General features: G+C 43.8%; 1 protein-coding gene across 2 annotated transcripts in view; it reads right to left on the reverse strand.

Annotated features, from left to right (window-relative positions):
* Positions 1 to 7,800, reverse strand: part of LAMP3 (lysosomal associated membrane protein 3) — a 32,015-nt gene extending 24,215 nt beyond the window's left edge. Inside the window, exons 1-2 of one of the 2 annotated variants that reach the window (XM_043875144.1) lie at positions 7,610 to 7,779; positions 349 to 1,091 (exon numbers count right to left, since the gene is read on the reverse strand). In XM_043875144.1, the coding sequence (XP_043731079.1) occupies positions 349 to 1,091; positions 7,610 to 7,658 (792 nt within the window). In that variant the 5' untranslated portion in view covers positions 7,659 to 7,779. Of the gene's footprint in view, positions 1 to 348; positions 1,092 to 7,609 lie in introns of both variants that reach the window. The other variant, XM_043875143.1, reaches the window with a different exon arrangement.
* Positions 7,801 to 11,772: the final 3,972 nt, after the last annotated feature.

The following is an 11,772-nucleotide window of genomic DNA, read 5'->3' on the forward strand; positions in this document are numbered from 1 at the left end:
CATTTCACAGGAAAGTTGTTGAGGCTTGGAAGTCATCCAGAGGGACAGGGCCCGGCTGTGGTCAATGCTGGACATACCCCACACTCTGCCCATGATGGCTAAAAGTGAGGAGTGTGCATATTTAAAATTTTGGTGTGTGCTTTCCTTTGTTCATACAGTCATTATCAGTGTCTATTTTTATAGGTATTCTAAAACGGGTTCTCTTAATAGAGGACCTTGGAGAAAGAGGAACTCGCAAGTATCTGTTTCATTACAAGATACAGGATGCAGGGGAATGTTCATTTTTAGCAAGGCACTCTCACTCAAACTTTTTGAAGCTGTTGTTATGGTCCTATGGCCCCGACTTACCGACACGGAGTCTTGAACCGTCAGCTGTATCCCCATCTCTGCTTTGATACACAGCTTGCTTCCATTGAGAACTTGATAAATTCCCGTCTTGGGTGACAATGGCTGTGGTGCAAGGGTGGGCCTGGGAGCGATGGTGGCAGGCGAGGCCGTTTGGGTGGTGTTGTGTGCGGCTGTGGTTGGCCCTGGGGTGTGGGTGGGTTGAGTAGGTTTCTGACTGGTTGTGATGTTGTGTGGCAAGGTGGACAAAGTCGCTGGAAGGGTGGTCTGGTTACTGAGTTGGGTGGTTTTCCCTGTTGTGTGGCTGGCAGTCGATGGCCTGTTTCTAGTGGTGTGAGCTGTTGAGTTGACAGTGGCTGGTGGTGAACTGGGACCTACACTGAGGCCAACTTTAGCCTCGGTGACTGGAAAAGTCACGTGTGACTTATTGGATGTGGCCAGGGTTGTGACTAGGGTGTGGGTTGTTGGACTGGTTGGTAGGGTACTCTTTGTAGTTACTGGGGAAGTTGTTGCTAGAACTTCTATGGTTGTGTTTGTGGTTAGGGTCTCAGAGTTGGATGTTTTGGCAACTGTCTGAGAGGTGACATGACCATCTGTCAATCTTGCTGCTGCAGTTTTGTGAGGCACGTGGTTAGTTGGTTGGAGGAGAGAAGGTTTTACTGTGGCCTGTTCTGTTGTAGGTAAAGAGTAACCTGTGATTTCTGGAAACACTTTTGCTTTCCTATGACTGTCATAATACCAAATCGCTGCAAATTAGAAAAAAAATGTTAATATACCAACTAATAGTTCACATTTGCTAGTCCCTCCCCACTCCCACTTTAATGTTTCATTAAAATTAACATGCACTTTTTAGATATGGGGAAAATTTATGAGGATAGAATGGTGAAGTGAAGATCACTCAAAATTCTTCTATGAGGTCACAATTTTAACATTTTGGTTGCACCCATGTTTTCACAGGGTTGTGATCATACTGGGGTCTTTGAAGCAAGGATATTGAAGTGGTTTGCCATTCCCTTCTCCAATGGATCACGTTTTGTCAGAACTTTCCACCATGACCCTTCCATCTTGGGTGGCTCTGTATGGCATGGCTCATAGCTTCATTGGGTTACACAAGACTGTCATCCATGATCATACTGGAGATATTCTTTCCTTTTGTGTGTACAGGGTGTGGTACTAACAGCCCAGAGAGCATGCTCAGCTAGATATCTAAGTGTCAATGTTGCTTCATCTTCCATCTTCAGACATGAATCCGGACAGTTCCTGGGCAGAGTGTGTTCCTGGGTAGTATATTGCTGGGATGATCTGACAGAGCTGGGGCAGCTTGAATAACAGGAATAAAGATTTGCACAGACTTGTACAGTTTTCATAGAATCATATAATCCCAGGCTTGAAAGGGACCTTAAAGATTATCTAATACAAACCCTAATCTAATGTGTGAATTTTACTGTTGGATATTTTGTCATGTGTTCAGCCGATCTATGCATAATTGCCTCCAATGACAAGAGATTCAGTTCCCTTCCATTTTTTATTTTGCCATCAGTTTTCTAATTGTAGCCCAATTTCTATCATTCCCTTACTTAACCTTTAGAGTGGCCCAGTCTTTTCCAGCTAAGAAATTAAATTAACCCATAAAGGCGCTGATATATCTGGTGTGTGTGTCCTTCACAGTTTGGCTTAAATGTCGGCTCCTTAAAGAGTTTTCCCTGCCCTCCCCACAGAGAACAGCTCCCTGTTCCCATAATTCTCCATCATAGTGTTATTTTCACTGCCCTCACTGCACTAATCACAACTTGTAATGATATAAGGGGATGGCATTCAAATATTTAACAATAAGCCTGACCGGACAGTGTGTACCAGCCCTGATGATATGTTTATAGATTGTGCATCTCTCCCACTAGATTAAAGGCAACCTCAAGGTGGGAGCTGTGGGGGTTTTTTTTCCCACCACCAGGGCTTGTACATTGAAGGTATTCAGTGGTTACAGAATGAATGAATAAATAACTGAATGTGTAAGTGGTGGTTATAACACTGTAGACCTCCAACGATTATTCATATATTTATTTGGCTGCTTCTGGCCTTGGTTGTGGCACCCCATCTTGGTTTCCCAACCAGGGATCAAAATCACATCCCCTGCATTGCAAAGTGGACTCTTAACCACTGGATCACCCTCCTCCTATGATTATTAGAAGGCTCAAACAAGGTGGTTTGAGTAAAAGCCTTTCTGAACTATTAAGCAGACCTAGAATGTGTTTTATTGTCATAGGTTCTCTCCCAGGTCACCCTTCAGGGCCAAAGGCCTCTGGCTCTTTTTCAACCAGAAAAGTTCTATCCTTGTCTCCTTCAGGCACAGAGCAAACCTGAAAGTGGACAAGTGCGATGATATCTCAGGATAGCTTATGATCAGGTGCGCTGAGAGATGGTGCTGTTCAGTGCTATGGTTTCATGGTGTTTACCATTGTATTTTCACTCATTGGAGCGGGAGCTGCCCAGTGTCAGGCAGTGACTTGGAAAAACACGGGGAAAATGGAAAGAATGTTCTATGCTGGTGTTTATAGAGTCCTGAATTTCATATCTAATCAAAATAATCCACAGACTCCTTTACTCTTTCTCTTTTTCATCCAATATATTTCTAACTGGGTACTTTCCCCATAATAACAGCAATAAAATTTCAAGTTACTGAACACTTACTACATGGCAGACCTCAGATCAAGGGTTATCTTTCATCAACTCTTCTCAAAAACCCTTTCACAGGTACTAATCTTTCTCTGTTTTTCAGATAAGGAAATTCAGTTTTAGAAAATTCTATTAACTTGACCATAATTGTTCAACTAGTAAATTTTGGAGCTTTAGACCCAAGCCCCTGTCTGAAGCAAAGCCTGCCCTTGGATCTGTGGTTGGGTGGAGGTAGTGTGTATCCCTGGGAAGAACAGTGAGAGAAGAGACAAAATCAGAGGAGAGAAAAAGAGTAGGGTGCCCCTTCAGTGACCCCAGTTCACCAAACTTTCATCATGGTGGTCCTCAGTGAGGCTTTCAAAGGCCCACATGCTAAAACAGTGATCATTTTCCAGAAGAAAAGGCTAACTGTAAGTCCAGTACTAACACTTATCAATTATTTCTGCACAGCTGGTTTGTATAAGACATTATTAATGACATTAAATTACTTGAGACTATTACTAAAGAGTCTTTTCTGTTTCTAAAATGTTTACCTGGACAACTGAAATGTATAATATTTGAGAGTTATATCAATTGATTTTCTGGGTTGTAGGTTTACTTTGCAAATCTTTGTAAAATCACTCCATGTGGAGCCTTTATGCCCATATTGTAGAAGCTGGGGAAGGTTTCTCCATTCAAGATTGTTATGAAGGTTAACAGTTGTTGAAGATTTATCTTCACAATTCACTTGGGCTAAACCTGAGTTGCTGTTTCCTGGGTCAAGAACCCAATAGGAATCCCATTAGGATCATAGTATTATGATGGAGAAATAGAATTCATTCCCAGACATGGTGTCTAGGAATATCTGTAGTAAAAAGCAAAGATTGCTCCAGAGAACTCTGGGAGACTGAGAACCACCTGACTTTTGCTCTCCTGGATGATTAGGTCCTTGATAAAACCCCGCTGTGTTTACCTTATGCTTATAAGCTAAAGTAAATCTTTTCAACTGAGTAGAATTTCCTCAACTGAGTAGCACATGCTTTCAAAGGGGGAACCTTCCTGATAATGCAATTAGAACTCCTCTCTCAGTAGTGAATGAACTCAAATAAAGGGAAAAAACACACTGGCTATTCATGAATGCAGAGCACCCCAAACAGGATAAGAACACTCACGGGACCCTGTCAACTGTACTTGGTGTACAGGAAATCTTTGTGAGGTGCCCGGAAGTGATGGCATCTCCGTATGATACATGACTTTGTGGTGAACAGATGCCTGGGGCTGGTAGGTGACAGGACCAAAAGTGACAGAGTGTGTTACAGTTAAACAACTCTGGGAAATATTGTTCTTATATTCTCCTTCTCCAATCTAGCCCCTCTCCTCCTCTCCTCGTAGGAGTGTGAGGTATAAAAGATGGGCTGATGATTAGACGGAAATTTGACAGGGGTAGCTCTGCTGTGCATTGAAATATGTCCAAGAAACTTCATAAGTTTGTTAGGTACTCAAGGAAATAATACTCTGAAAAATACTCTGTCTTATAAAATCTATGTTTATGACCACACATATATGCCCAATCTTTGTCAAAATTGGGTCATAGTTTTTAAATGGGATCTTTGACCCCTAGAGGTTTAGTTAAGTTCACTGAGACCCACAAAGAGGGAAGTAGGCAGAAGCAAGGGCAGGGCATAACTCAGAATCTCTCAGCCCTCCTCCTGCTCAAAAGAACACAACCAGAAATCTGCACATTGATTTGTCAGACTCTCACTCCCAGAACCTGAGCATCTCCTCTCCAGGATTCAAGAGACTCAGAAAATGAATACCCTAGTGTCTTCACCCCTCTAGATGGTGAGCTGCAATGCAGCAAGCGGTGTGAGAAGGTTTGGATTTCCCTATAGCTCACATGAGGATCTGAGAGATAATCCATCAACGAGGCCCTGGGACAGCCAGTGACCACACAAGTACTACTTCTCTAGGTATTTCCCAGACAGTTGGGGCTTCCTAGAGAGCCTTAGTTTGGTTTTCCTGCCACACCCAATTCAGTGGATACACGGGAGACGTCACTGAGCCAAGCTCCTGGCCAGGCACTGGAGGCAGGTCTGTATTTTTAGGGGCTCAAAACCTTGTGAGGCAGATCCAAAAATGGACTACACACCTCAGTGTGACAGGGGTTATTATCGAAGCAGGCCCTCCGAGTGCTATGGGGTGGGGTGGGGAATCTAACAGAAGAAATTCCTCAGGCAGACAAGAGAGCAGATGGCGTCCTACAGGCAAGAGGAAGAGTTTGTGCAGACACAGGGGCCTCAGAGCCTGGCATGTCTGCAGAGCAGCAAGGGAGTCAACATGAAGGAAACGTGGGAAGGTTTGGGGAGGAGGGAGAGGTGGAAGGCCAGCAGGGAGTGGGCCTGGTGGGTTTTGGAGGCTACACTTTGCACAGCTGTAAGGAACACAGCTGGAGAGTAAATGGAGCCCCAGGGGCCATATCCAGGGACAGGGAACTGGGTATAACGCCCGAGCACTTTCTCTGGCACCTCCCTGGGCAGCAGAAGCAGTCCCAGCTGCATGAGGCAGGAAGACTGTTTCTGGATGTGTAGGGCAGCGGGGTCAGCCCTTGGCAAGAGTCTGCTCACAGTTTCACAGTTTAATCTTAGAGTATTTAGCAAAAGGATGCAAATCCTGTCTCTTGGGGGGACTTTCTGGGGGACTTGAGACTCAAAGAGAACCTTTGAACAGAAGGGGTTCCAGCCCTGTGTTGGAGACGGCTGGCTGACTCCCCCAAATTCAGTCTCTCCTTTTTCCTTCGTAAATAGAACCATGAGTTGAAGCTGAGTGCTTACTGCTTGGAATTCATCCCCAAGCCTCTTTCCAGATGGGAAGGATAGGAATGTGACTGAGTTCAGAGCAAAGCAGTAGAAGAGGTAGGGTCATATGGACCTTCTGGGAAGGCTGCTCGAAGGGAGCTCAGTCCCCCATGGGGCCTCTCTGTTGCCTTCCTCTTTCCTCCTTCAATCAGCCTGCAGGTTGTATGGGATGGCTAGAGCTCTGCAGACAACAAGAGCTGTTAGGAAGCCTCGCAGGTGGAGGTCATACATAGGGTGGTGGGTCCATGAGAATGAGTCCCCACACATCTGCTCTGACTTCCTCTTGACTCATTTTCACTTAAGAGGGAAACAAACATTTATCTTGTTTAATTCACTATTTGGAGCTGGTCTCTTGTGTGCAACTGAATCTAAATTTGATTGATACCAACTTAAATCCCCTTGTTTATTCAGGGGAAGAATTTGAGATCAGGGAAGCAAAGTGACTGGAAAAAGATTACCCAGTAAACTTACTTAAAAGCTATGCCTCTCCAAGCAAAATGTCTAATGCTTTTTGCTCATACCCAATTTAGCGAGTATTTCTTGAATATACGCATGTAGGAGTATAGTGCATAAGTGTAGAACATGGATCCCGATTTGTTAGCTGAGTGCCTGTGTTCACCTCTAAGAATGTGCAGCTCAGAGAGGAAACGGCAATGTGGGCATTTCCCCTCCACCTGCCTGGGCATTTATCACACACTCATTGCATTCTTGAATCCCCCAGTCACCTGCCAGTCATTGAAATTTTGCCCACACATAGCTCACTGAGGGCTCCTACTACACTGAGAACTTATGGTTTTTTATTAGTTTGCTCTGTTAATCATAATAATGACTTTCCATTTTTGCCTCCCAAAGAATGTGAAACTCTAATTCTGAAAGTGCAGCATGAAGGAAAACAGCCTGGATTAGGGCAGCTGGCCTGACTCTTCACCCAACTTTCATGATGAATTGTGTTACACTCCAGGGCAGGTGTGTCCCTCATTTGAGCACGTTAAATGGGGCCGTGTGGACAAAGCTAGTTCCCTTACACATTCAAGTCAGTGGTAGTATAAGGGATTGTGAATCAACAAGCAAGCTTTACAAAGTACATAAGAGGACCCTGTGTCCTAGGGAGAAAACGCTCCTGGTGAAAGCAGGGGATAGGGACATAAAAGGATCATTAAAAGCTTAGCTTCCTAGACAGTCTCTCTGACCTGAAATCCTTACAATTGAAAAATAAATCTTTGATGCCCTGGCTTACATCCTTCTGAGATGGTGCAGTTTGTCAGCCACATCTCATTCATCTTCACAACTTAGTGTTACATAATATAAATGTAGCACTTCATTTGAGAAAAGCAGAAAAACAAAGTTTGACATACTTTCCCCAGAGTGTGTGGCAAAAGCCCCATTTTTAAGTCCTGGCTCAGTTCTTTACCTCTTAAATGGGAGTGATTTCTACAAACTCTCCCTAATCAGGTGCCTAGAATCTATTTGGGAACCACAGGCAGTGTCTCTGCTTCCTGGGTTGATACCTACTCTGCCTGACTCATGGAAAACAATCCAAACAGTGGAAGCCTGTCCCCTTTGGGAAACAATGAAGTGTGCTCCCCATGTAGAGCAATAAAAAGACAGTCCCAAATCAAATACCCACAATAACTGAAGTCACTACAGCTATTTCCAGTCTGCCCTGTCCCATGTTGGTCACCGGCACTAGAATGAATTTACATTTAATAGGACCAGATACGGTGGGGTCACCACGGAAGGTCAGGTGTGTCACTCACCAGCCAGAGACACGAAGAGCACCACCACTGCAGGGATCTGCCAGGACATGACTGGGGAGCACTAGAGCCTTGCCAACAGAGGCTAGGCTCAGCACGGCTGGGTCTTCTGAATGGTGGGAGGCTGATGCCAGGGCAGGCTCCTTCTGCCCTTCACTCAGTTGTGGCAGAGAAACCAAAGTCACTTGTGTTATGAGAAGCAACTGAAAGGCCCTCCCAAGAGATGCACTGAGTGGGCGGGAAACCACAAGTGGCCCTCCGGTGAAAGCAGGCACTTTCGGTTCTGCCTTAAGTGTTTGCAAGGAATGGGGTGGGGGATGGGGCCTGTTCCCCAGCCCAGTTAAGAGCATCTAAGATTATTTTCCACAAGAGGTGGTGGATCTGTGTCAGTACCTGCTTCCTTCTCTCATAAGCTGGGTCTCCATTTTTCTCTAAGATCTTGAATCTACTTCTGTATAAACCCAGAGACTCTTCCCAGCTGAGAGAAAACCAATCCCTCACTCATGAGGAATGAGTAGGAGTCAAAACTCAGTGGTAGACCACTGTCTGTCTCTGTGTGTATTCACAAGAAGTCGGAGACAGCCCTGCTCGCTGCTCAAGGCAGCCTTATCTGGCACCCTCACCTTGCGGGGAGTGGGGAGAGTATGGTCTAAAGAGTTGGGGCGATCTGGGGTTTGAATCTGACCCTGCCAACTCAGCAGTTGTACAACCTTGGGTAACCTCTCTGAGCCTAGATTTCTTCTGTTGTATAATAGGGATAATAATGCCTGCTCCCAGTTGGTTTTTCTGGAACATGAATAATATTCAATGTCTTGGAAAGGTGACCTTTTCATCACTTATCTCCTTCCTCTATTAATTAAATGAAGCAATGATGGTCTCTCAGAGCTGTGAATCCCAGTCTGGAGGAATACGCATATAAGCAGTAGATCAGAGGAATGATGGCTTAACTAACCAACTTTACACTAAAAAATTACCTTGCAATACTGTCTCAAGTTTGCTAAGGAGTTTTAAAAGTTTAAAAATTAGTACTTTTAAAATTTAAAGCATAAATCAGCTCTTAACAATATTGTAGGTGGTCATTTGGGGCTTCCCTGGTAGCTCAGTGGTAAAGAATCCGCCTATCAATCCTGGAGACTCCAGATTCAGGTTTGATCCCTGGTTGGGAAGATCCCCTGGAGAAGGGAATGGCAACCCACTCTAGTATTCTTCCCTGGGCAATCCCATGGACAGAGGAGCCTGGTGAGCTACCGTCCATGGGGTGGCAGAGGCAGACGTGACTGAGACTGAACGACTGAACACACATGGACGGACAACTCCCTTGAGCTCCTGGCAGCGAGTGGCTATAGCCTGATGGCTGTTGGATCACAGGTATTCTCCTTCCAGAGTGCCCTGGAGGGCTAAAATCGCTGATGACTCTGACATCCTTCTTTACTGATACGGCAGGAAATATTCTATTTCTCAAGTCAAAATACTGGATTATAATTGTGGATTTGTTTATTTCTCTTTGCAGTTCTCTTTTTTGCTTTGTGTATTCTGAAGCTCTGTTATTGATGTGTAAACACTTAGGCTTGGTATGTCCTCTTGATAGATTTACCACTTTATTATTTTTAAGTGATTTTTATTTTTGGTCATATTCTTTGTTCTGAGACTCACTTTGTTTTTATATTAACATAGTTATTCTTTCTTTTGATTAGTGTTAGTATGGGATATCTTTTTCCATCCTTTTACTTTTAAACTATTTCTGTCTTTATGTGTGTGTGTGTTAGTCACTCAGTCGTATCCAACTCTTTGCAACCCTATGGACTATAGCCTGCCAGGCTCCTCTATCCATGGAACTCTCCAGTCAAGAATACTGGAGTGGGCTGTAATTCTGTTCTCTCGGGGATATTCCCGGTGCAGGGATCAAACTCTGGTCTCCTGCATTGCAAGCAATTCTTTACCATTTGAGCCACCAGGGAAGCCCTTGTGTCTTTATACTGTTAGATAAAATGAGGCATACTAAAATTTTTTTAAGTTTATTTGAGCAAAACTCAGTTCAAATTGGATAGGGTCAAACCAGAATTAGTTGGGAGAGCTCCACTGATAGAAGCTAGGGGAAAGATTTTTCTAGAGAAGAGGCAGAAGCAAAGCAAGGAAATTATTTGATTGGCTGTAGCTTAAGTGGTTGCATTCTTTGAGAAAGTCAAGCTGGCTGTGTGTGATTGGTTGTCTCTAGGTTTCAGTTTTTTTAGGCATTTCAGGCACAGGCTTTGGTTTGCTTATGTAGGCACTAAGACATTAAAGCCACCTCAATCTAAAGGCCTCCTTGGTTAACAATATTTAAAGTGGGTTTCTTGTAGGTCACAAGGGTGGTCTTTTTTCTTCTTCTTTTCTCTTTAAAATATTCAATTTGACAATAACCTCCTTTTAATTGGGGTGTTCAAACAGTATGATTGCTGATATCAATTCAGTTCAGTCACTCAGTTGTGTCTGACTTTTTGCGACCCCATTAATCACAGCATGCCAGGCTTCCCTGTCCATCACCAACTCCCAGAGTCTACCCAAACCCATGTCCATCGAGTTGGTGATGCCATCCAGCCATCTCATCATCTGTCGTCCTGTTCTCCTCCTGCCCCCAATCCTTCCCAGCATCAGGGTCTTTTCTAATGAGTCAACTCTTCGCAAGAGGTGGCCAAAGTATTGGAGTTTCAGCTTCAACATCAGTCCTTCCAATGAACAGCCATGACTGATTTCCTTTAGGATGGACTGGTTGGATCTTCTTGCAGTCTAAAGGATTCCCAAGAGTCTTCTCCAACACCACAGTTCAAAAGCATCGATTCTTCAGTGCTCAGTTTTCTTCACTGTCCAACTCTCACATCCATACATGGTTACTGGAAAAACCATAGCCTTGACTAGACGGACCTTTGTTGGCAAAGTAATGTGTCTGCTTTTAAATAGGCTATCTAGGTTGGTCATAACTTTCCTTCCAAGGAGTAAGCGTTTCATGGCTGCAGTCACCATCTGCCGTGATTTTGCAACCCAAAAAAATTAAGTCTGCCATTTTTTCCACTGTTTCCCCATCTATTTCCCATGAAGTGATGGAACCGGATGCCATGATCTTAGTTTTCTGAATGTTGAGCTTTAAAGCCAACTTTTTCACTATCCTCTTTCACTTTCATCAAGAGGCTTTTTAGTTCCTCTTCACTTTCTGCCATAAGGGTGGTGGCGTCTGCATATCTGAGGTTATTGATATTACTCCTGGTAATCTTGATTCCAGCTTGTGCTTCTTCCAGCCCAGCATTTCTCCTGATGTACTCTTCATATAAGTTAAATAAGCAGGGTGACAATATACAGCCTTGACATACTCCTTTCCCAATTTGGAACCAGTGTGTTGTTCCATGTCCGGTTCTAACTGTTGCTTCCTGACCTGCATACAGGTTTCTCAAGAGACAGGTCAGATGGTCTGGTAATCCCATCTCTTTAAGAATTTTCCACAGTTTGTTGTGATCCACACAGTCAAAGGCTTTGGCAATGTCAGTAAAGCAGAAGTAGATGTTTTTCTGGGACTCTCTTGCTTTTTTTATGATCCAGCAGATGTTGGCCATTTGATCTCTGGTTCCTCTGCCTTTTCTAAAACCAGCTTGAACATTTGGAAGTTCAAGGTTCATGTATTGCTGAAGCCTGGCTTGGAGAATTTGGAGCATTACTTTACTAGCATGTGAGATGAGTGCAATTGTGCAGTAGTTTGAGCATTCTTTGGCATTGCCTTTCTTTGGGACTGGAATGAATACTGAACTTTTCCAGTCCTGTGGCCACTGCTGAGTTTTCCAAATTTGCTGGCATATTGAGTAAAGCACTTTCACAACATCATCTTTTAGGATTTGAAATAGCTAAACTGGAATTCCATCACCTCCACTAGCTTTGTTCATAGTGATGCTTCCTAAGGACCACTTGACTTCACATTCCAGGATATCTGGCTCTAGGTGAGTGATCACACCATCATGACTATCTGGGTCATGAAGATCTTTTTTGTATAGTTCTTCTGTGTATTCTTGCCAGCTGTTCTTAATATCTTCTGCTTATGTTAGGTCCATACCATTTCTGTCCTTTATTGAGCCATCTTTGCATGAAATGTTCCCTTGTTATCTCTAATTTTCTTGAAGAGATCTCTAATCTTTCCCATTCTG

Source organism: Cervus elaphus, chromosome 19 (genome assembly GCF_910594005.1).
Source record: "Cervus elaphus chromosome 19, mCerEla1.1, whole genome shotgun sequence".
NCBI classification, from domain to species: domain Eukaryota; kingdom Metazoa; phylum Chordata; class Mammalia; order Artiodactyla; family Cervidae; genus Cervus; species Cervus elaphus.